General features: G+C 41.8%; 1 protein-coding gene across 5 annotated transcripts in view; it reads left to right on the top strand.

The window, feature by feature from the left end:
* The window catches only part of LOC110524125 (nuclear factor of activated T-cells, cytoplasmic 3), a 55,187-nt gene that overhangs the window by 9,540 nt on the left and 19,576 nt on the right, over positions 1–26,071 (top strand). For 2 of the 5 annotated variants that reach the window (XM_021603483.2, XM_036979038.1), the window contains exons 2-5: positions 5,864–6,007; positions 18,625–18,712; positions 18,836–18,906; positions 19,920–21,680. In XM_021603483.2, the coding sequence (XP_021459158.2) occupies positions 21,596–21,680 (85 nt within the window). In that variant the 5' untranslated portion in view covers positions 5,864–6,007; positions 18,625–18,712; positions 18,836–18,906; positions 19,920–21,595. Of the gene's footprint in view, positions 1–3,268; positions 3,612–5,863; positions 6,008–8,867; positions 9,031–18,624; positions 18,713–18,835; positions 18,907–19,919; positions 21,681–26,071 lie in introns of those variants that run through there. The other 3 variants (XM_036979030.1, XM_036979041.1, XM_021603497.2) reach the window with 3 other exon arrangements.

Here is a 26,071-nt window from a genome sequence, read left to right as displayed (position 1 = left end):
CACAATTTCTCTCCAACCCAAAACAAAATGAATGACGAGACCTTCATGATGCCCATCTCTGCATAATTCCCACCCAACATTTAAAAATGTCGGGTGGGGAGCTAAGGCTACGAAGTGATCTTGAAAGGGGGAAATATCTTGTGTGAAGAAACAGGTTATTTTTATTTTTTTATTTCCCCCCCAATTTCGTGGTATCCAATTGTTTAGTAGCAACCTTGGTTAGCACGCACTGCGCCCGGGCCCGCCACAGGAGTCGCTGGTGCGCGATGAGACAAGGATATCCCTACCGGCCAACCCCTCCCTAACCCGGACGACGCTAGGCCAATTGTGCGTCGCCCCACGGACCTCCCGGTCGCGGCCGGTTACGACAGAGCCTAGGCGCGAACCCAGAGTCTCTGGTGGCACAGTTGGCGCTGCAGTACAGCGCCCTTAACCACTGCGACACCCGGGAGGCCCAGAAACATTGAAGAGGGATTTAGGGCTGCGCTAACATTAGCCTCACAAGTGAACTGCAGCTGTTCTGGCTTTTAAGTGTCATGATGGCTCGCAGTAATGACATGTAAAAGAATGCAATTGGCACCCTAGTCATGAAATATTAGTTTAATATTAGCAATAATTATATTAATTTAGACAAATCATGAATAATTAAGTTCTTACAAGTGTATAGGGTTAAGCATGATTTTAATCTGTGAGAGAAGGGTGGAAAGAGGCTGTACCCCTGGTACAGGCTCCACCCCTGGTGGAAAGAGGCTGTACGGCACAAAATGAGTTGCAAATGCGCGCTGTACGTTACGTAGTGACACGTCATGATGTAACGTACAGCGTCAGAGGGGTCAGTTTTTTTCATATTTTCTCCAATACTGTTAGTCCATTACCATGTCAATCAACGCTGAATCGAAACGTAGTTCACACCCCGGATTTTGATGCCAACAGTCACTACAGTCCCGTTCGTTTTCATTGCAGCCTCGTTTGAATGTCACGGTATGCACATTTGTACGGAATGGGGTGAGTATACGTTAGATAGCCAGAGCAAATTTGCCAGCTAGTACGTCTATCAACAGTTGCAGTGACATTCTATTGAAATGGATTCTTGCATGGAGTATTTTGTTAAGACATGTAGCTAGCTAGCTAAACAATGGACCATAATTACAACTCATGACGTTACTAGCCTGCATGAATCTGCAGGTAGCTAACTAACCAGGTTCTATGACTATAACTAATCAAGCAAATGTGTCTGAGATACGAAGACACTACGATAGATAGCAGCCCAGCCAGCTAACGTTAGCTAGCGAACAGTACACTTTAACTTGAGATTAGGTTTGTGTAGTTTTACTACGCGATACATTAAAAAAGCCACATTTGACACAATTACCGAGACTTACTGACCAGCTCCAATAGACAGCCGCGTGCTATATGGCAGACCAATCCAAACTCATCTTTCAGCATGTCCAGCCCACTCATTATCTCAGCCAATCATGGCTAGCGGGAAGGTTTCTCACTTTTTCAGTGGCTAAACAAACTAGGCTCGTAATTTAACAATTTAATTTGTATTTACAGATGGCTTGCAAGTTTGATATTAAGGCATTTCTGTCAAAAAACAAAAACAAAATTTTTCCGTTCAAACATCTCTCCTGTGAAGTCGTGACTTGCGACATATGCCTCGTTTCCTGAATCGAGTCACATTTACAGGTGATTAGAATGCTTATGGGAATTTTTACACATTTTCATTACACCTGTTCAGTCTATTGGGTAAGGAATGTTGTTTTTGTAGTTTCTGGATAATTGCCAAAAACTTATTTGATAGCTAACTTCACATTTATGTATTGAAAAAAAGCACAAAGGCTTCATAATTAAGGTATTTTTTCTTTTTAATTAGCTATCCATAATGTTTCCTTGTCTCTAGTATCAAGTGTATGTGTATATAAAAACAACGACTGTTTCCATCCACCAGATGGGATTGTTTTGAGAAGTACCTACTTTTCCAAAACCCCATTTGTTTGATGAATAAATTAAAGCAATAATCACTACACTTTCAAAACCACAAAGGCTGAATTAAAATGTTTTCTAAAAAATAATTTATAAACTTTTACAGTTATCGTAAGGCTACCTCTGCCCAGTTTCTTTTGTCATTGATACTGCAGGCTGTACATTTACCTACTTAATTCCCTGACATTGTCCAAGTTCTGATTTCGCATTCATTCTCCCTTCCTCCAATGTATTTCATATTGTTCACTTCCTCACCAGACAGTAGCAACAAACTATTAGAAACCGTGCTAATTTCATTCATCAGCAACATTAAGGGTAGTAGACATTTCCCCGATCATAGTCTAGCTCAAAACTAATGACTGTTTCAGCATGTAAAAAGTAACAGTACAAACATACTTATTTTATGTTTGCTAAAATAATGTGAGTTTTGACTGAATAGATAGTTAAACATTTCAAAACAATACATTATACAATAGACCTGCTAAATTACTGTTACGAATCCCTTTTGGCCCGACAGTCTAGGGGGGGATGGTAGTGAGACCCGTAACATAACTCATGTAAATTATAATTGTGACAGAGTGTGAACGAAATAACCACGACAACCGAAATAATACCGTCAAACTCAGGGTTTATTTATAAACACACGGTAATGGGGGGAGCAGGAAAAAGGGCTGAGCTGGACCCAAGGAAAGAAACAATAAATATGCAAAAACACCCCTAAGCTAGACTAGCCTACTTTAACAACAGCTAACTAACTAACCAAAAATACAGTGGGTGGTCCGCTCAGTTCTAACTAGTGTATTTAACAAAGTTCACCTACGGGTAGTGTATGCCCATGGGCGACTTGTCTTGGTTTCCCCCTTTTCCCACCAGCAACAAACAAACACCATAACCAAAACAATACTCACAGGAGATGACAAAGTGCTTTGGAGGTGCTCCCACAAAAGGAAAGGTTAATTAATACACAGAGAGCGAGCGAAGAACAGAGATCTACAAACATGGCATTTAACAAAGAGATTGAGCTACTGAAATCTATGAAGAACAGAGATCTATCAACATAGCATTACAAAGAGATTGAGCTCCTGAGCAAACAAATGATGGGGTTTTTAAACCATGGGGAAGGAACTGTGATAGGGTAGGAAACAGGAGGAGGTGTGTCTTCTGATTGATGGGTTGATTGTTGACTGATTGGGGAGTGATGATGTTCACCTGTGAGGGGAGACAGAGAGAAAAGAAACACACAGGATACACACACACACAGGATAATGGTATCCGTAACAATTACCCACATCCTGCATAAAAACAGAATAAACAAAAATAATTATGTATTTATTTCAGATGTAACAATTGTTCATGAAGCAAACATTGCATGACTTGGTGAAGGTATGGTAGATGGAAGCTGTCTGTTTTCCGCCGCCTCCTTCATCCGTGGTGCTCATTCAACATAGCATTTGGAGATTCCTGTGAACATCAAGCCATATACATGTCATTCTGGATAGCAACATCTTCCTAACAAGAATTTGGACCAGTTGACAAGTCAACAGAATTCAGTATTGTTCATGTTGATGATCTGTACAACATGAGACAGATGGCAAGATAGCAATCCATTGGACCATATACTACGGGTATGAGCCAATATTACTTGTTTACTGTTGTAATTATGTTGGTAACCAGTTTAATAGCAAGGCACATTGGGGGTTTCTGATATGGCCAATATACCACAACTACGGGCTGTAATCCAGGCACTCCGTCATGCATAAGAACGGCCCTAAGCTGTGGTATATTGTCCATATAACACAAACCCCTGAGGTGCCTTATTGCTTAAATATAACAAAAATACATGCGCGTGTGAGGTTTCAAATAATAATGTTACTACTACTAGCTTGAACATGTTTATCTGGTACAGCTAGTTGTTAGTTCTTCCTTGCTCATCCAAAGCAGGCGTTTCTCCTCCTCGCTAGTCTTCAGATGCATGACTACATGATCATCATGTTGTGGCTGTAACATGGACATTACAGTAGAACAATTAGATGCACTATTAGGGGAAAAAAAGGGTTCTTCAGCTGTACCCATAGTACAAAACTTTCCACCTGTAACGGTTGTCTTCCTCTTCTGATGAGTAGGAAGGATCAGACCAATGCGCAGCGTGGTAAGTGTTCATGTTATTTTTATTTCAACTGAACACAAACCAAAATAACAAGCGAATGAACGAAAACGAAACAGTCCTGTCAGGTGCAGAAATGTAACGGATGTGAAACGGCTAGCTAGTTAGCGGTGGTGCGCGCTAAATAGCCTTTCAATCGGTGACGTCACTTGCTATTTATACAATTTCTCTTCTTAAAATGTTATTTTAAATCTAACCCTAACAGTGTTGCAGCCATCAAATGAATAGAGCTGATGGGTAGCCTACCAAATGTGCTAACGGCCCTCGCTATTGGTCTGTTATTCAGCCCTCTACTGTCCTGCTGAGCTAATCACTCTCTAAACGCTTCATGATTGAATTTGAATAAAATGAATGATGAAGACAAATGGTGATGGGAGTTAGAGGCCTGTTCCAAAATGGATACGCAAATCCCCGGACCCGATATGAATAAGTTCATTTTTACAACCCATTCCTAAAGGACAACCAGACCATCCTCTTTTTATTTTTTAAATTTAACTAGGCAAGTCAGTAAAGAACAAGTTCTTATTTACAATGACAGCCTACCCTAGCCAAACCCTGACAGCACTGGGCCAATTTTGCACTGTCCCATGGGACACCCAATCACGTCCAGATGTGATACAACCTGGATTTGAACCAGGGACTGTAGTGACACTTCTTGCACTGAAATGCAGTGCCTTAGACCGCTGCATCACTCAGGAGCCCTTGTGGACCGGTCCGATCAGAGTGAGGGATGCAGCACAAAAGCCAATTGTTTTGTTACTTTATTTAACCAGAGCCATGGTGAAAAGGGAGAGGGAGAGGCACAGAGCAAGCTGCTGTAGGCTATAGGGAGCGGAGGCCGTGTGTGAGCCTTGGAACAGCAGAGCAGGCACTGAGAGACAGCAGGCATAGAGAAAGAGACCGCAAACCCTGTTAACTCGCGCTAGACTAATTTATAGTTATTAATCATCCCATCCGATTACATAGTATCTGTCTTTACTGCATCAACCTGAGTGAAGTTAGCTAACTAGGCTAATTCTTAAGTTAGCCTACACATAATGACTGCGTTCAGATCATAGCCTAAATAGCAATCTTTGCATTAGCAGCTTGTATGCGTGGAAGCTTGGAGATGCTAAACATGTTTATGTTAATTAACGGTAAATTACCATGAAACTGGCAGGCATTTGCATGACAATTACCGGCTGACAACTTTTATGACTGCCCTAATTGTGGATCGACCAATTGCACTATGACCTAGGAAAGTTGCATAGGTAATTCAAGGTTTGTCTTTTCACCTGATAATTACTCAATCACAAAATACAGAGGGTGTAAATCAGAGATGACTTGCTAAATACCAACTTTACCAAGCAAATGATAAATTGTGTCATCTTAGAAGTATATTAAGAAATGTCTGTTTTTGTATTTGGAGGCCATCCGCTATGACAACCATGCCTGTACTGCCTGTGTCAGATGCTGAGGGATTAGGTGGAGTGTCCACTGGGGAAGCAACTAAAGTCTGCCCAAACAAAGAGATCTGATACACGTTTTTTGAATCATGATGTCCAAGAAAACCTTAACTGTGAATTCCAGTTAATTTCCTATTAAATGTAGTTCTATTTAATATATTATTTGATTTGTGAACTTTTTTTGGTAAAAGGTACTCAGACATTGTAGTATTGGTATGGTACTCAAGTTTGATGTTTGGGTATTTAAATCTACACCTATGTTTTCCAGTGAGGGCTATGGGCTGCAGGAATACCACAAGAACTCCCAGGCAGAACTACAAGCCAGAAAGGAAGCTTTCCAAACCAACCTTAATCACCTGGACCACCCTGTCCTAGACAGTGATGTCACCACAATGTGTGTGAAATTTGAAAGGTTTGCCCTATTTACAGTACAACTGCTTTTCCTCATCACTCTTTTTGGGGATGCCGGTTGTCACCTTGGGGACATTCAGACCAGTTTGTAAACATTTGTTTAGGTTCCATATGATTTCAATTACTTTCTGAATACACCGCTTTTGATTTTAACAAAACATTTCATACATCTTTTCCCATGGTGGAAGTGGTCAGAAAGTGACTTTTTGGAAAATATTCAGGAGATGGAGGTGCTCAAAGTTGACCCATTTTGCATACCCTACCATAAGAATATAAACGGTTGAGTTTGATGTCATTTGAAAGCTTACAAACAGGGTTGTCAAACTATTCTTAGATTTAAATAATAATAATAATAATAATGAAGCTTTAACTTCAATTACAGTGAGCTCCAAAAGTATTTGCAAAGTGACAATTTTGTTGTTATTTTGGCTCTGTACTACAGAAATTTTGATTTGAAATGATACAATGGCTATGAGGTTAAAGTGCATTCTGTTAGCTTTAATTTGAGGGTATTTTTAATCCATATCGGGTAAACCATTTAGAAATTTCAGCACTTTTTTGTACATAGTCCTTCCATTTTAAAGAACCAAAAGTATTGGGACAAATTCACTTACGTGTATTAAAGTAGTAAAAACATAAACGTACCGAAGAGTCCATTCAAATCAAGAGGTACAGTCAGAAAGTGATTGAAATCATATGGTACGATCCTACTGTACAGGAGTGGGCAACATACGGCCCACGGAGGTTTGATGTTTTTTTTGGGGAAAAACACTCAAATCAAATTTCTTTTGTCATTTGCTTCATAAAAAACAGGTGTAGACTAACAGAGAAATGCTTACTTACGGGCCCTTCCCAACAATGCAGAGAGAAATAATAAAACGAGTAATAAATACACAATGAGTAACGATAACTTGGCTATATACACTGGGTACCAGTACCGAATCCATGTGCAGGGGTACGAGGTAGCTATATACAAATACAGTGCCTTGCGAAAGTATTCGGCCCCCTTGAACTTTGCAACCTTTTGCCACATTTCAGGCTTCAAACATAAAGATATAAAACTGTATTTTTTTGTGAAGAATCAACAACAAGTGGGACACAATCATGAAGTGGAACGACATTTATTGGATATTTCAAACTTTTTTAACAAATCAAAAACTGAAAAATTGGGCGTGCAAAATTATTCAGCCCCCTTAAGTTAATACTTTGTAGCGCCACCTTTTGCTGCGATTACAGCTGTAAGTCGCTTGGAGTATGTCTCTATCAGTTTTGCACATCGAGAGACTGAAATGTTTTCCCATTCCTCCTTGCAAAACAGCTCGAGCTCAGTGAGGTTGGATGGAGAGCATTTGTAAACAGCAGTTTTCAGTTCTTTCCACAGATTCTCGATTGGATTCAGGTCTGGACTTTGACTTGGCCATTCTAACACCTGGATATGTTTATTTTTGAACCATTCCATTGTAGATTTTGCTTTATGTTTTGGATCATTGTCTTGTTGGAAGACAAATCTCCGTCCCAGTCTCAGGTCTTTTGCAGACTCCATCAGGTTTTCTTCCAGAATGGTCCTGTATTTGGCTCCATCCATCTTCCCATCAATTTTAACCATCTTCCCTGTCCCTGCTGAAGAAAAGCAGGCCCAAACCATGATGCTGCCACCACCATGTTTGACAGTGGGGATGGTGTGTTCAAGGTGATGAGCTGTGTTGCTTTTACGCCAAACATAATGTTTTGCATTGTTGCCAAAAAGTTCAATTTTGGTTTCATCTGACCAGAGCACCTTCTTCCACATGTTTGGTGTGTCTCCCAGGTGGCTTGTGGCAAACTTTAAACAACACTTTTTATGGATATCTTTAAGAAATGGCTTTCTTCTTGCCACTCTTCCATAAAGGCCAGATTTGTGCAATATACGATTGATTGTTGTCCTATGGACAGAGTCCTCCCACCTCAGCTGTAGATCTCTGCAGTTCATCCAGAGTGATCATGGGCCTCTTTGCTGCATCTCTGATCAGTCTTCTCCTTGTATGAGCTGAAAGTTTAGAGGGACGGCCAGGTCTTGGTAGATTTGCAGTGGTCTGATACTCCTTCCATTTCAATATTATCGCTTGCACAGTGCTCCCTGGGATGTTTAAAGCTTGGGAAATCTTTTTGTATCCAAATCCGGCTTTAAACTTCTTCACAACAGTATCTCGGACCTGCCTGGTGTGTTCCTTGTTCTTCATGATGCTCTCTGCGCTTTTAACGGACCTCTGAGACTATCACAGTGCAGGTGCATTTATACGGAGACTTGATTACACACAGGTGGATTGTATTTATCATCATTAGTCATTTAGGTCAACATTGGATCATTCAGAGATCCTCACTGAACTTCTGGAGAGAGTTTGCTGCACTGAAAGTAAAGGGGCTGAATAATTTTGCACGCCCAATTTTTCAGTTTTTGATTTGTTAAAAAAGTTTGAAATATCCAATAAATGCCGTTCCACTTCATGATTGTGTCCCACTTGTTGTTGATTCTTCACAAAAAAATACAGTTTTATATCTTTATGTTTGAAGCCTGAAATGTGGCAAAAGGTCGCAAAGTTCAAGGGGGCCGAATACTTTCGCAAGGCACTGTAGGTAGGGGTAAAGTGACTAGGCAACAGGATAGATTAACAGCAGCATATGTGATGAGTCAAATGAGTTGGTGCAAAAAGTGTCAATCCAGGTAGTCCGGGTAGCTATTTGGTTAACTATTTAGCTGTCTCATGGCTTAGGGGTAGAAGCTGTTCAGGGTCCTGTTGGTTCCAGACAAGGTACATCAGTTCTGCTTGCCATGCGGTAGCAGAGAGAACGGTCTATGACTTGGAGTCTTTGTCAATTTTTAGGGCCTTCCTCTGACACCGCCTGGTTTAGAGCTCCTGGATGGCAAGGAGCTTGGCTTCAGTGAAGTACTGGGCCATGCACACGACCCTCCGTTGTGCCTCGCGGTCAGATGCCAAGCAGTTGCCATACCAAGTGGTGATGCAGCCAGTCAAGATGCTCTCAATGGTAAATTTTTTTTTTTTTTTTTTGAGTACGCACACGTACTCAAAAACTAAATTAAAATAAACACACAAAAAAAAAATAATAATAATAACATATAACACTTGCAGCAGCACTATCAAGGTTCTTATCAGCTATTTCAAGCATTCGCTGAGACAACGGGCTAATAATTCGTTTTTAGGTTTTACAGTACCTTACACAACATGTATCTGCGCATTTCCCTAGTCACCACGTTCGCTCTGTCCAGTTTGAAATATAGTTGAATAGTGGAGACCAGAGTCTATCAAACTTGGGCTGTCTCTTGTGGAGGTCATAAGTGAGCTTTTCAAGAGGAAGAAAGTCAACAATCTGGTCAATCCACATTTTAAATGTAGGAGGGGTATTAGAGGCCCACAATAGAAGAATACATTTCTTAGCAAAGTATGTAATAGTCATAAGCAAATTTTCTATGTCAGGATCAAGAACAAAGTCCTGCTGGGCATTAAGAAGATAGATACACGGGGTCATATCAAACTGGACATCTAGTATTTTCTGTGCAGCAGTATGTACAGATTGCCAGAATCTGGCAATCTCCCTACAGCTCCAAAATACATGCATATAGGTTCCACTTTCAGAGGTACATCTTTTACAGTTAGGAGGAACATATCTGTTTTCATTCTATGGAGTCTCAAAGGAGTATAATAAAATTTGTACAAAAATTTGTAATTAGATTCTTTCATTTTTACACTGGTAGAGGAGCAGTATACCCTGTCGCAAACCTCCGCCCATAACTCATCACTGATAGTCAGACCAAGGTCCTTTTCCCAGATTATTTTCAAATGAGTAAAGGAGGAGCTTCCTTTCTCAGAAAGGAGTCTATAGATGTAAGATATTTTGCCTTTAATGGATTGTGCTGTGACAAGAAGGGTTTCAACTTCATTCAACTGAGTTCTAAACCTCCTCTTGGAGGTAAATGAGGAAATTACATGTCTAATTTGAAGATATTTAAAAAAATGGGATCTTGGCACATCGAATTCACTGCAGAGCTCTTGAAAGGATTTCAGTGTAGTGGTTTTCTGATGAAATAGGTCTGAAAAGGTCCTGATTCCTAGAGTATGCCAAAGATTAAAGTTGGCATCCCTCAGGGCTTTTGGCAAGTCTGGGTTGCCTACTATAGGCGAGTGAGAACATATTTGGGAGGAAATGCCCAGGTATTTCTTACAGTCCCTCCACGCTAGTAGGGTGCTGTAAGTCGCAAAGGTTTTGGCTATGTTGCCCACTTCACTAAAGTTATTAATGAATATAATTGAGCTTAAGGGCAATGAACCACAAGATTGGGCTTCTATCTGAATCCACGTTGACTCTTGTCTGTTTGTGATCCATGTTAGCATGTTGCGGATTTGGGCAGACCAGTAGTACAGTTGAAGGGAGGGAAGGGCAAGACCACCTTTAGATTCAGGTTTTGATAAAGTGGAAAACTTGATCCTAGGTTTTTTATTGCCCCATATAAATTTGGTGATGCTTTGGTTAGTTGTTTTGAAGAAGGAAACTGGGAGATAGCATGGGAGCATCTGAAATAAGTAGTTTAGTCTAGGGAGGACGTTCATACGGATTACATTAATTCTTCCTACTAAGCTAATTGGGAGGGAGATCCAGGTTTGGAGATCGTTCTTGATTCGATCCAGGAGTGGAAGATAATTTTCCTTAAAAAGGCTATTCAGATCTGGTGTTATGAAGATCCCGAGGTATTGAAACCCGTGTGTTTTCCATTGGAAAGGACAAAGTGTCTTCATAGAGCTGGTGAGTGTAATATTGAGAGGGCAGACAGTGGATTTGTTAAAATTAATCTTATAACCTGAAAACTTGCCATACTGAGCAATTGTGTCTAAAATGAGAGGGAGGGATTTCTCAGGGTTGGATATGTAGAGCAAGACATCATCCGCGTAAAGCGAAATCTTGTGCTGCAGGCCACCTGCAGAAACACCCATAATACTTGGATTGCTCCTTATCAGCTCTGCCAGAGGCTCCGCCCCCAACAAGTAGAGCAGCGGGGACAGCGAGCACCCTTGTCTTGTGCCCCGTTCCAGAGGGAATCTGTCAGAGTTCAGTCCATTAGTAGTCACCATGGCATTTGGATGAGAGTATAGTGATTTGATCCATTTAATAAAATTTGGGCCCATATTGAACTTTTCTAAGACTGAAAACAGAAAGTTCCACTCCATCCTGTCAAACGCCTTCTCAGCATCCAGTGAAGCCAGCAGGACAGGGGTCTTTTGTGCGTTTACTTGATCAATAATATCAAAAAGACGGCGAATGTTATCAGAAGAGTATCTGTCTCTAATAAATCCAGTTTGGTCCGCTTTTATTATTTTGGGAAGAAGAGTGTTTAGTCTTTTGGCGAGCAATTTGGTAATTATTTTATAGTCGAAATCCAACAAGCTTATGGGCCGGAAGGACGAGCAGGATAGGGGGTCCTTGTCCTTTTTTAGCAACACTGTAATGCGAGCTGTGTGCATTGAGTCTGGGAGAACTCCGTTTTTGCAAAAATCCTCCAGCATTGACATGAAGATAGGGCTGAGCTGGGGCCAAAAAGCTTTGTAGAACTCTCTGGGGAATCCATCTGGGCCTGGGGACTTATTAGGTGGCATGGAGGTAATTGCCTCCAGGATCTCCTCAGGAGTGAAGGGGGAGTTGAGATCTTCCTGGTCGGTCTCTGATAGTTTAGGTAGCGAGATTCCCTCTAGGAAAGAGTGGAGTTCTGCCTCTGTGTGTTTTCACTCAGAGGTATATAGTTTGCAGTAAAAATCATGAAAAGTTAAATTGATATTTTTTGGGTCATATGTGACCTCGTCCTCTGCTGTTCGGATAGCCATGATTGTACGCTCTGACTGCTCCTTTTTTAATTGGTGAGCAAGCAATCTACTGGGCCTATTGCTATACTCATGGTATTTCTGTTTAGTAAAGAAAACTTTTTTTTTTATCTCCCGAGTGTAGTCCAAATTCAGTTTGGCTTTGGCTGCTTTAAGATGACTCCAGGAGGTGCTGTCTAGGGATTGTTTATGTATTTGTTCACAGCATTCCAGCTCCCTCTCAAGATCTAGCCTGTGTGCTTCCATTGCTTTTTTCTTAGAGGAAGCATATGCAATTAGATGACCTCTTAGTGTGGCTTTAGCAGCGTCCCACATTGTGGCCGGAGAAACAGGAGAGTCTTTATTGTCTTGTGTGTAGTTGTCTATCCATGTAGTTACCAATGTATGGAACTCGTCATTTGATAGCATGGAGGTGTTGAATTTCCAGCTCTTTGACCTCGGGATGTTTTTGCAGAGGTCAAAGCAGAGGTGGACAAAGGCGTGATCTGAAAGTGCTATGGGTCCGATTGTACATGTGGCTGAATTTATGAAACTCTTTGGGATAAAAATGTAATCTATACGGGAGTAGGTGTTATGGACATTAGAGTAGTATGTATAGTCCATAGATGAGCTATTATTCTCTCTCCAGATATCTATCAGTCCCATCTCTTTAGTAAGAGAGTTCAACATCTTTGCAGATCTAGGATTTGTGGTGGGGACTTGAGATGATTTGTCTAGGGTTGGGTTAAGGGTACAATTAAAATCTCCGGCCACCACGCCAAAGGAGACACAATGCTCATTGAACAGGGTTATAATTTTTGACATGAAGGCAGGAGTATCTGTGTTAGGGGCGTATATGTTTAATATAGTAATTGGTTGACCATATAGTGACCCAGTTATCAAAATAAATCTCCCCTCCGGATCAGATATGTTTTTGTCAATTATGAATGGAACATTTTTATGGATAAGTATGGCTGTGCCTCTACTGTTTGATTTGAAAGATGAGAAATACACCTGTCCCACCCAAGCTCTGCGGAGTTTGGCATGTTCAGCATCACAGAGGTGTGTCTCTTGTAATAGTGCAATGTCTGCTTTTTCCTTTTTTAGAGCACATAGTATCTTTTTTCGTTTTATTGCATGTCCTAGACCATGGCAGTTCCATGTCAATAGATTTAAGGTACTAGTCATCGTCATCGAGCAGTAATCGAACTTTAGTGCAAGTCATCGCTGGGTAAAAGTGGATAGTAATTACAGCTGCGTTCACATAAAAGGAAAATAAATGGTGTACATAAAATAATAATCTCTGAACACCCCAGCCGAGTTCCCAAACAACTCGACACATCCCGTTGGATCTATTACCCCCCCGCTCAGTCTCAATTCTGTGTTCCGAATAAAACAAAAACCGGGAACAGTTAGCAACGCACAACGTCTCCTTCTCCCCACCAAAGAAATGCCTCATCCTCTCCACCCCGCATTGAGTAAATAACACAGTTGCCCTCGTCCAGACCCCAGTAAAAGAGGGGAGAAAAATAAAATCAATAGCCCAGCCTACATATGCCTCCCCCAAGGGACATAGGGAACCCCAGGTAATAATAGCAACAACAAAAAAACAGGGAAATAAAAGTAGGCTGAAACATTAGTAGGCCTAGGTTAGGCTATACAGCCCATCCCTCTCAGTTAAAGGACAATAAATATAAATTGGACGGCTATAATGACATTTAGGGGGTGGATCTCTGGATATCGGCTATATGTCGTCTTACCTCCTTTAGTAATGGCATTAATCGCATTTAGTCATTGGTCTGTTTCTCATTGGCCAGGATTGTCTTTCAAAAAACGTTTTGCCTCTTCGGGAGTTTTGAAGTGTCGCAAGGCTCCCTGGTGAAGAATCCTGAGCTCGTTTGGGTATTTGAATCCCCTGAAGATGCCTCGGTCAATGGAGTATTTCTTCACTTCGTCAAATTCTCGGCGCTTTCGGCGTATTCCAGCTGACAGGTCCTGGTGTAAAGCGAGTTTGGCGTTTCCCACTGTGATGGTGTTGTTTTTCGCCGCCTGTAGGACTCGTTCCTTGTCGGTGAATCTCAGGAAACGTATGGTGATTGGGCGCGCTGGTTGTCTGGCTGCTGGTGGGGGCCTCAGTGCTCTATGGGCCTGTCCGTGGGCAGGTGGAGCCACTCGGGAAGTTTGTCTTGCAGGTAGTGGATCAGTGGCATGTTTCCCTCTTCTTTTTCGCCCAGATTGAATAGAACACAATTATTCCTTCGCCCCCAGTTTTCCAGCTCCTCTGTTTTCATTTCCAGATGCTCAATTTTCTTTTTAGCATATGCTATTGTTTCCATGGCATCTGTCAATAAGTTTTCCATGGATAGGATTCGCCCCTCTGCCTCGTCCAGGCGCCCCGCGTTTATGGTTATCTTGTTGTTGATGTCAGGCAAAGCGTTTTCCAGGATTGTCACCTTGCCCCCTATCGCACTGAGCTGAGAATTAATGGCATCTAATTTAGTGTTTAGTTCTGTATGTTGGGATCTCAACTCAGAAAGGATGTCTTCGACAGAGTGCGAGGTTGGCATTCGTTGTGCCTCGTGGGGGAGCGGGTTCTCTTGCTCCTGGCTAATGGCGCTAGTTTTTTCTGAAGCTAGCTTCTTCTTGGAGGCTTTTTCCGTCGCTAATACTCGAGTCCGGGTAAAAATGTCACCTGTAGTGTCGCCTTTTGTAGCCGCCATGACTTTTTCTTACTAAAGCTAAATGAGTGTGAACTTGGAGTGGAGGTAAGATTAGGAATTGGAAACTACTTGTGCGGAGCTCTTAGTTCATGCGGCCATCTCGTTCAAGGGTCACGTGATCCCAATGGTACAGTTTTTGAAGTTGAGGAGGCCCATGCAAAATCTTTTTAGCCTCCTGAGGGGGAAGAGGTATTGTTGTGCCTTTGTCACAAACTATGTTGGTGTGGGCAGACCATGTTAATTCCTTAGTGATGTGGACACCGAAGAATTTGAAGCTCTTGACCCGCTCCACTACAGCCCCGTTGATGTGAATGGGGGTATGCTCGGCCAGCCATTTCCTGTAGTCCAGGATCAGCTCGTTTCTCTTGCTGACATTGAGAGAGAGGTTGTCCTGGCACCAAACTGCCAGGTCACTTAGTGCCTTGCAAAAATATTAATCCGCCTTAGAGCTTTTCCTATTTTGTTGCATTAGAACCTGTAATTTAGATGGATTTCTATTTGGATTTCATGTAATGGAAATACACAAAATAGTCCAAATTGGTGAAGTGAAATGAAAAAAAAGACTTTTACTGAAGTGAAATAAATAAAAAAAAACGGAAAAGTGGTGCATGCATATGTATTCACCCCTTTTGCTATGAAGCCCCTAATTAAGATCTGGTGCAACCAATTACCTTCAGAAGTCACATCATTTGTTAAATAAAGTCCACCTGTGTGCAATCTAAGTATCACATGATTTGTCACATGATCTCAGTATATATACAAAAAGACATTGCTTAAAGAAAAAAATAAGCAAACACGTTTGGTGTTTGCCAAAAGGCATGTGCGAGACTCCCCAAACATATGGAAGAAGACACTCTGGTCAGATGAAACTAAAATGTAGTTTTTTGGCCATCAAGGAAAACGCTATGTCTGGCGCAAACCCATGCTGTGGGGATGTTTTTCATCAGCAGGGACTGGGAAACTGGTCAGAATTGAAGGAATGATCGATGGCAATAAATACAGGGAAATTCTTGAGGGAAACCTATTTCAGTCTTCCAGAGATTTGAGACCGGGACGGAGGTTCACCTTCCAGCAGGACAATGTCCCTAATTGTGCCAAAGCAACACTCAAGTGGTTTAAGGGGAAACATTTACATGTCTTGGAATGGCCTAGTCAAAGCCCAGACCTCAATCCAATTTAGAATCTGTGGTATGACTTAAAGATTGCTGAACACCAGCAGAACCCATCCAACTTGAAGGAGCTGAAGCAGTTTTGCCTTGAATAATGGGCAGAGATTCCAGTGGCTAGATGTGCCAAGCTTATAGAGACATACACCAAGAGACTTGCAGCTGTAATTGCTGCAAAAGGTGGCTCTACAAAGTATTGACTTTGAGGGGGTGAATAGTTATGCACGCTCAAGTTTTCTGTTTTTTTGTCTTATTTCTTGTTTGTTTCTCAAGAAAAAATATTTTGCATCTTCAAAGTGTTGTGTATGTTGTGTAAATCAAATGATACAAACCCCCCCCCCCCAAAAAAAATATATTTTAATTCCAGGTTGTAAGGCAACAAAATGCCAAGGGGGTGAATACTTTCGCAAGCCACGGTACCTCCTCCCTATAAGCTGTCTCATCGTCGTCAGGCCTACCACAAACTTAATGATGGTGTTGGAGTCGTGCGTGGCCACGCAGTCGAGAGGGAAACCGGGAGTAAAAGAGGGGACTAAGCACGCACCCCTGAGAGGCTCCCGTGTTAAGGGTCAGTGTGGCAGATGTGTTGTCTACCCTCACCACCTGGGTGCGGCCCATCAGGATGTCCAGGATCCAGTTGCTTAGGGAAGTGTTTAGTCCAAGAGTCCTGAGCTTAGTGACGAGATTGGAGGGCACTATGGTGTTTAATGCTGAGCTGTAGTCCATGAACAGCATTATCACATAGGTGCAATTACAGCTGCCCAGGTGGGAGAGGGCATTGTGGAGTGCAATTGAGTTTGCATCATCTGTGGATCTGTTGGGGCGGTATGTGATTTGGAGTGGGTCCAGGGTGTCTGGGATGATTGTGTTGATGTTAGCCATGACCAGCCTTTCAAAGCATTGCATGGCTACAGATGTGAGTGCTACATGGCGATAGTCATTTTCGACAGGTTACCTTGGCATTCTTGGGCACAGGGATTATGGTGGTCTGGTTGAAACATGTAGGTATTACAGACTGGGTCAGGGAAAGGTTGAAAATGTCAGTGAAGACACTTGCCAGCTTGTCAGCGCATGCTCTGATAATCTGTCTGGCCCCGCTGCCTTTTGAATATTAACCTGTTTAAAGGTCTTGGCTATGGAGAGCGAGATCAGTCTTCCATAACAGATGGTGCTCTCATGCATGGTTCAATGTTGCTTGCCTCGAAGTGAGCACAGCAGGCATTTAGCTCTAGCTCGTCTGGTAGGTTAGTGTCACTGGGCAGGTCGCGGCTGGATTTCCCTTTATTATCTGTGATAGTTTGCAAGCCCTGACACATCCCACTCGCGCCAGAGCCAGCGTAGTAGGATTCGTTCTTAGTCCTGTATTGACACTGGCTCATCGGAGGTCGTAGAGGGATTTCTTATAAGTGTCTGGATTAGTGTCCCGCTCCTTGAAAGCAGCAGCTCTAGCCTTTAGCTCATTGCAATGTGATGTTCAGGCCCGAAACCCAAAATCAGAGAACTTCCTCCGTTAGTAAATCCATTAGTTGCTCCTCAATGTCTGTCACTTGCACCCTGCATGCATTCTGCTCATGGCGGTTCTGAGTCTGTGTAGCCATAGCAATGGCTACGCTTTGGTTTCGCTGCTCAATGAAGAGATATGAGAGAGCAGTTAGCTGTTAGCTGCTTTATCACTCTAAACTCACTCAAAATGTTAATGATCAGTTTAGTGATACCTGAGCCCTGCCCGTACCCTAGATATTGATGAAGAAAACAGGACCCTACCCGGCCCTAACCTGATTTAAAATGTCGGGGCTCGTCAGGCTTGGGTCGGGTAGCTCTAGTGCGGATGTTGCCTGTAATCCATTGCTTCTGTTTGGGATATGTACATACGGTCACTGTGGGGACGCCGTCGTCGATGCATTTATTAATGAAGCCGTTGACTGATTTGGAAAACTCCTCAATGTTATCGGATGAATCCCGGAACATATTCCAGTCTGTGCTAGCAAAACATTCCTGTAGATTAGCATCCGCTTCATCTGACCACTTCTGTATTGAGCGTGTCACTGGTACTTCCTGTTTGAGTTTTTTTGCAGGCCACTCTTGAATGCCTAAAACTTAATAGAAAGTGTATAGAAATGATAATGGACCTATATTTTCAAATAACTGCCCTTTTTCTGGCCCGCAAATAGCTTTTGACTAACAAATCAGTCCACACAAAAAATCTGTGCAGCCCTCTGCTGAATTTTGAAATCCCCATGTGGCCCTCGAGCCTAAATAATTGCCCACCCCTGCTATAGTAAGTTCCTAGTTAAGTCACCTGTTAGTATCTATGTAGGCATTACCAACATAGTATCTATGTAGGTATTAGGCAGGTATTTCCTGTAATATATACAGTACCAGTCAAAAGTTTGGACACATCTACTCGTTCAAGGGTTTTTCTTTACTTTTACTATTTTCTACATTGTAGCATAATAATGAAGACATCAAAGTTATGAAATAACACATATGGAATCATGTAGTAACCAAAAACGTGTTTAACAAATCAAAATATATTTGAGATTCTTCAAAGTAGCCACCCTTTGCATTGATGACAGCTTTGCACACTCTTGGCATTCTCTCAACCAGCTTCATGAGATAGTCACCTGGAATGCTCAAATATAAAATATATTTTGATTCGTTAAACACGTTTTTGGTTACTACATGATTTCCATATGTGTTATTTCATTATTCTACATTGTAGAAAATAGTACAAATAAATAAAAACCCTGGAATGAGTAGGTGTGTACAAACTTTAGACTGGTACTTTATGACGTTTGACTGTAAATATGACATATTGTACATTATGATTGTACATATTATTATGACTGTACATATTATGACAGTAGTGTGATGTTTGTGTGTTAGGGGGGAGTACCCTGGCGAGTTTAGCCCTAAGATGTTCCCGGTAGAGTGGAGCCGCAAGAAGAAACTGGCGCAACCACGATATGAGATGGTAAGTTGACCACTTTATATTAGCCATGGTCTTACAACATACAAGCTGTCAAAAGCATTTATGTGTGGTGTTGATATGTGCGTTTGGTTTCTAACTAAATGTATTGTGTATGATGTTTTCAAGTACAGCGCTCTCAAGACCGGGCGTTCCAATCCATAGTTAGTGACAAAGAAAAAGTACAGATCCACTCTGCGGTGAGTTTATACAGTGCCTTCAGAAAGTATTCATACCCCTTGACTTATTCCACATTTTGTTCTGTTACAGCCTGAATTGAAAATGTATGAAATATATATATATTTTTACCCATCTACACACAATACCCTATAATGACAAAGTGAAAACATGTTTTTAAAAAATGTATTGAAAATAAATTTGGAATGTCAGCATGGTGGTGGCAGCATGGTGTTGGCCGCATCATGCTATGGGGATGCTTTTTAGCGACAGGGACTGGGAGACCGGTAAGGACAGGGGGAACAATGAATGGAGCCATATACAGGCAAATCCTCAATGAAAACCTGCTTCTAAGTACAAATGACCTTAGGCTTGGGGCGAAGATATACATTCCAACAGGACAATGACCCCAAGCATACAGCCAAAGCAGTGCTAGAATGGCTTCAGAACAATAATGTGAAAGTCCTTGAATGGCCCACCCAAAGCCTAGACTTCAATCTCATTGAAAATCTGTGGAAAGACTTAAAGAATGCTGTTCAACGCTCCTCCCCATCAAACTTAACAGTGCTTGAGAAAATCTGCAGGGAAGAATGAGGGGGGGGGGGGGGGGGTGCCAAAGTGCTTCTACAGAGTATTGACTCAGGGGTTTGAATACTTATGTAAATGAGATTTCACTTTCACTTTCAATCAATTTGCACACATTTCTAAAAACGTGTTTTCACTTTGTCATTATGGGGTATTGCGTGTAGGTGGGGGAGGGAAAACATATATTTAATCCATTTTGAATTCAGGCTGTAACAACAAAATGTGGAATAAGTCAAAGGGTATGCATACTTTCTGAAGGCACTGCAGTGAATGTGTTAGTCACCCAGGGAGTGTCCCAAGTTAAACCCTGTGAATGTAATGCTTGATAACACTGTTATAGTAATGCATATTACGTAACAATGCTATAATAATGCTTAATAGCTGTGTTATTCACTCATAATAATGCCAAATGACTTAACACAACACCTTCTCTTTTATTATATCCATGCAGGGAGAAGTCAAAGAAAAATGCAGAACAGGCTGCTGCTATAGTATGTCTACGTGTTCTGGGACTGCCAGAGGGGCGGGCGGGTGAACAGTACTCTGGGTTGGTGGGCAAGAGAAAGAGGGAGGAGAAGAGGAATAAGAAGCCAGATGATGAGGACACCACTGTAGAGTATGGAGCCAGGAAAAGACCCCTGTCTAAAAATCCAAAGGAGCAACAGCTGCAGAAGACAACAGGGCACCAGCTATTCCAACTGGTGTACAGCACCAGACAAGCACAGAGTGATGCTGCACTGTGTAAAATGACTAATGCTTTACGACCGCAATAAGACGGTATGCTCCTTTTTATATTAAATGGTGGCGGATTTGCAGCAGGGGTCAGCTCTTGCCAGGGGGAGTGATCGATACAGTAGCGGCCATATTGTTGTGAGTTTGAGTCATTGCCTACAAGAGCAGCGTACAGCGAGTAACTGAGACACTGAGTAACTGGAACTGTCAGCTCTCACCCCAATAGTCAAACATCAATTAGCATGAGGCGTTCCATGCTATTTATTTTCTCTCCTGGATTATTTTGTTTATAGACAACTATCATGTTTGGTGTTTGTGTGAAGAAGGCATGCTCTACAGGGGATTAAGAAATGGCCCTATTCTTAATTTTTTTTATTTGATAACCAAAACCGATAATAAAAAATGTAAACTGGTCAAATACGTAACAAGACAGACAGTATGGCAGTCTACTTGAAATCACACATTCTCCTTATGCTTGCAATACTGAATGTATTCTGCTGTAATGTCACGATAGAAAACCAACTTTCAGCACCACATCATATTGACCAGAAGCAAGGTAATTATTGGTTTTGTTTTATTGTTATTGACAGGAGTGTATGTACTGTGTAATAAAAGGTGCCAGAGGAGGGCAGTACAGGAGCTGTATAAAGCTAGTTAGAATTATCAGACAGTATTTATTTTGTAAGGCCCTTTCACAATTGGTGAAAACGTACTTTTTTTGTTGCAGTTTTCATCCTTATAAAGGGATTGTTGCTCTATCACTGTTAAACTATAAAGGTTGATGATTTGATTGTGGTATGAGTGGTGTGTGTGTCTGCTGTTGGATCACGGATGGTTTCTTTGTTTTTAAAACTGTTTGCTTCTAACGAGATAAGTATTCGTATCGTTGATTGATTGCAGTCTCCAGAAATACATTCATTGTCTTGTCAGGTGATTTGATACTCTAAAATGGTCTAGTAGCTTGTAGGCCTACAGTACTCTCTCACCAGCTACTTAGTGTACGCGGGGTGATGCCGGGTGTAGTATTTTGCTGACGTCATGAACCAAGCTGTCTGTAATGCTTTGTTTGTAATGTGGAAGTTTGGAGTAGACTACCAGCCTACTTCACCAGGCATCAAGAGTAACTACGGTCGAACCATTGTGTGCGTCTTTTCTAGTCCGAGAACTGAACTGGTGAAGTATCAAGAGAATATAATAGATTCGTAATAAATGTCGCCTGGAGGGGACACGCATTTAGGAATCGCTTTAGTTATTTACAACTTCGGATAGGCTTCTTGCTGCCGTTTATAGTGTAAACTAAACAAATTTTCCTCCTGTTGTATCGTTAACCTTCCGAATCCAGTTTTGAAACAACCCAGGAATAAAGAACTGTAAAGAACCGACTCGTAAGACCGAATGACTACTGTAAATTGTAGCGGCAATGAGGAACTGGACTTCAGACTTATTTTCGGAGAGGACGCGCAACAGCTAGGCCCCGCAGGTGAGTTTTTATTTTTACAATGTATCCGTATTCCACAAAGCCTTAATAGAATTTTCAAAGTTACCAATTTGGTGCAAATGTTCTGTTTGTGTCGCCTTGGCCAAATTGCGGTATCTGGTCATAGAGCCGAACCACGACTGTAGGCTGCATTCATTGACTAATATCAAATCATATTTTATTGGTCACATACACATGGTTAGCAGATGTTAATCCGAGTGTAGCGAAATTTTTGTGCTTCTAGTTCCGACAATGCAGTAATATTTATATAACAAATTCACAACAACTACCTTGTACACACAAATGTAAGGGATGAATAAGAATATGTACATATAAATACAGTGGGGCAAAAAAGTATTTAGTCAGCCACCAATTGTGCAAGTTCTCCAACTTAAAAAGATGAGAGAGGCCTGTAATTTTCATCATATGTACACTTCAACTATGACAGACAAAATGAGAAAAAAAATCCAGAAAATCGCATTGTAGGATTTATTATTTGTTATATACCCTTTGTTGCCAATGACAGAGGTCAAACGTTTTCTGTAAGTCTTCACAAGGTTTTCACACACTGTTGCTGGTATTTTGGCCCAGTCCTCCATGCAGATCTCCTCTAGAGCAGTGATGTTTTGGGGCTGTTGCTGGGCAACACGGACTTTCAACTCCCTCCAAAGATTTTCTATGTGGTTGAGATCTGGAGACTGGCTAGGCCACTTCAGGACCTTGAAATGCTTCTTACGAAGCCACTCCTTCATTGCCCGGGCGGTGTGTTTGGGATCATTGTCATGCTGAAAGACCCAGCCACGTTTCATATTCAATGCCCTTGCTGATGGAAGGAGGTTTTCACTCAAAATCTCACGAAATATGTTCCCATTCATTCTTTCCTTTACACGGATCAGTCGTCCTGGTCCCTTTGCAGAAAAACAGCTCCAAAGCATGTTGTTTCCACCCCCATGCTTTACAGTAGGTATGGTATTCTTTGGATGCAACTCAGCATTCTTTGTCCTCCAAACACGACGAGTTGAGTTTTTACCAAAAAGTTCAATTTTGGTTTCATCTGACCATATGACATTCTCCCAATCTTCTTCTGGATCATCCAAATGCTCTCTAGCAAACTTCAGAGGGGCCTGGACATGTACTGGCTTAAGCAGGGGGACACGTCTGGCACTGCAGGATTTGAGTCCCTGGTGGCGTAGTGTGTTACTGATGGTAGGCTTTGTTACTTTGGTCCCAGCTCTCTGTAGGTCATTCACTAGGCCCCCCTGTGTGGTTCTGGGACTTTTGCTCACCGTTCTTGTGATCATTTTGACCCCACGGGGTGAGATCTTGCGTGGAGCCCCAGATCGAGGGAGATTATCAGTGGTCTTGTATGTCTTCCATAGCCTAATAATTGCTCCCACAGTTGATTTCTTCAAACCAAGCTGCTTACCTATTGCAGATTCAGTCTTCCAAGCCTGGTGCAGGTCTACAATTTTGTTTCTGGTGTCCTTTGACAGCTCTTTGGTCTTGGCCATAGTGGAGTTTGGAGTGTGACTGTTTCAGGTTGTCGACAGGTGTCTTTCATACTGATAACAAGTTCAAACAGGTGCCATTAATACAGGTAACGAGTGTAGGACAGAGGATCCTCTTAAAGAAAAAGTTACAGGTCTGTGAGAGCCAGAAACCTTGCTTGTTTGTAGGTGACCAAATACTTATTTTCCACCATAATTTGCAAATCAATTCATTAAAAATCCTACAATGTGATTTTCTGGATTTTTCTTTCTCATTTTGTCTGTCATAGTTGAAGTGTACCTATGATGACAATTACAGGCCTCTCTCATCTTTATAAGTGGGAGAACTTGCACAATTGGTGGCTGACTAAATACTTTTTTGCTTCACTGTATATGGATGAGCGATAGAGGAGTATATACATATGAGATGAGTGATGTAGGATATGTAAACATTATTAAAGTGCCGTTATTTAAGGTGATTAGTGATACCTTTATTAAGAACATTTATTAAAGTGGCCAGAGATTTGAGTCTGTATGTTGACACAGCCTCTCTATGTTAGTGGTGGCTGTTTAACAGTCTGATGGCCTTGAGATAGAAGCTGTTTTTCAGTCTCTCGGTTCCAGCTTTGATGCACCTGTACTGACCTCGCCTTCTGGATGATAGCGGGGTGAACAGGCAGTGGCTCGGGTGGTTGTTGTCCTTGATGATCTTTTTGACCTTCCTGTGACATCGGGTTCTGTAGGTGTCCTGGAAGGCAGGTAGTTTGCCCCCGGTGATGCATTGTGCAGACCGCACTACACTTTGGAGAGCCTTGCGGTTGAGGGCGGTGCAGTTGCCGTACTAGGCGGTGATACAGCCCGACAGGATGCTCTCGATTGTGCATCTGTAAAAGTTTGAGTGTTTTAGGTGACAAGCCATATTTCTTAAGCCTCCTGAGGTTGCGTCTTCTTCACCACGCTGTTTGTGTGGGTGGACCATTTCAGTTTGTACGTGATGTGTACGCCGAGGAACTTAAAACTTTCCACCTTCTCCACTACTGTCCCGTCGATGTGGATGGGGAGGTGCTCCCTCTGCTGTTTTCTGAAGTCCACGATCGTCTCCTTTGTTTTGTTGACATTGAGTGAGAGGTTATTTTCCTGACACCAGACTCCGAGGGCCCTCACCTCCTCCCTGTAAGCCGTCTCGTCTTTGTTGGTAATCAAGTCTACCACTGTAGTGTCGTCTGCAAGCTTGATGAGTGAGTTGGAAGCGTGCATGGTCACGCAGTCATGGGTGAACAGGGAGTACAGGAGAGGGCTGAGAACGCACCCTTGTGGGGCCCCAGTGTTGAGGATCAGCGGGGTGGAGATGTTGTTTCCTACCCTCACCACCCGGGGGTGGCCCGTCAGAAAGTCCAGGACCCAATTGCACAGGGCGGGGTCAAGACCCAGGGTCTCGAGCTTAATGACGAGTTTGGAGGGTACTATGGTATTAAAACCTCTCTGGGATCTAGCGTCCCACCTCGCCAACAGCCAGTGAAAGTGCAGGGTGCCAAATTCAAAACAACAAAAATCTCATAATTAAAATTCCTCAACCATTCAAGTATTTTACACCATTTTAAAGATACACTTCTTGTTAATCCAACCACAGTCTCCGATTTCAAAAATGTTTTTCGGCGAAAGCAGAACATATCATTATGTTAGGTCAGCAACAAGTCACAGAAAGCATTCAGCCATTTTCCAACCAAAGAGAGGTGTCACAAAAAGCAGAAATATAATCTAAATGAATCACTAACCTTTGACGATCTTCCTCAGATGACACTCCCAGGACTCAATGTTACACAATAAATGTATGTTTTGTTCTATCAAGTTCATATTTATATCCAAAAACCTCAGTTTACATTTGCGCCATGTTCAGAAATGCCTCCAAAACATCCGGAGAAATTGCAGAGAGCCACATCAAATAACAGAAATACTCATCATAAACTTTGATGAAAGATACTTGTTTTACATAGAATTAAAGATAAACTTGTTCTTAATACAACTGCTGTGTCAGATGTCAAAAAAGCTTTACAGCAAAAGCACAATATTCAATAATGGAGAGCAGGTCCACCACACTAGTATTTTATTATTGAACTGTAATCAATGTGCATAACAAGCAGTGACGATTTTAGCATGTAAATCTTGGTGGGGCAATTTTGTTTTACATGCATGCCAGCAATGCATGCCACAATACTAAACAATACATTCATTGCATTATAACGGTGACAAACAGTGCCCACAAACTGTTAGGACCTACATAAAGCTGTCCCAACACCTTACCACTGCTACACCTGGCTATCAGCGGAGCCTTGTCTGGCAGCGAAACAGTTCATTCAGCCTCTTTTACTGCCTTTTAAAAAATATAGCTGATATGGATGACTTGCTTAAACAAATGTGGTTTCTACTGACAATTGAGATGTACAAACTATGGCATAAGGGGACGAAGAGCGGATAAGAGGCAATCCGTAATATCGATTAAGACACGGGCGTAGTCAATATAACTGTTTGTTCTGCACTTTTGAAATGTACAGCGACAGAATTCAGACCAAGTCACAACCATAGGATAAATAAAGGGGACATAGCTGTAGTCTAGTGGTTAGAACATTGGACTAGTAACCAAAAGATTGCAAGTTCAAATCCCCGAGCTGACAAGGTACAAATCTGTCGTTCTGCCTCCGAACAGGCAGTTCAGGGGCAGCAAAAACCCACCCTAGGCCGTCATTGAAAATAAGAATTTGTTCTTAACTGATTTGCCTAGTAAAATAAAGGTAAAAAAATAAAATAAGCAGACAATGGAAGCTCTTACAATATTCAATGATGACTTTTCTCTAAAACAGACTATAGGCTAAATTTGCACCACCAAGTTAGAACAGTAAGTTATGGGGT

This window comes from Oncorhynchus mykiss, chromosome 1 (genome assembly GCF_013265735.2).
Source record: "Oncorhynchus mykiss isolate Arlee chromosome 1, USDA_OmykA_1.1, whole genome shotgun sequence".
In the NCBI taxonomy this organism is placed as follows: Eukaryota; Metazoa; Chordata; class Actinopteri; order Salmoniformes; family Salmonidae; genus Oncorhynchus; species Oncorhynchus mykiss.
The sequence above is the reverse complement of the archived record's forward strand: the minus strand, read 5'-3'. Positions and strand labels throughout refer to the sequence as shown.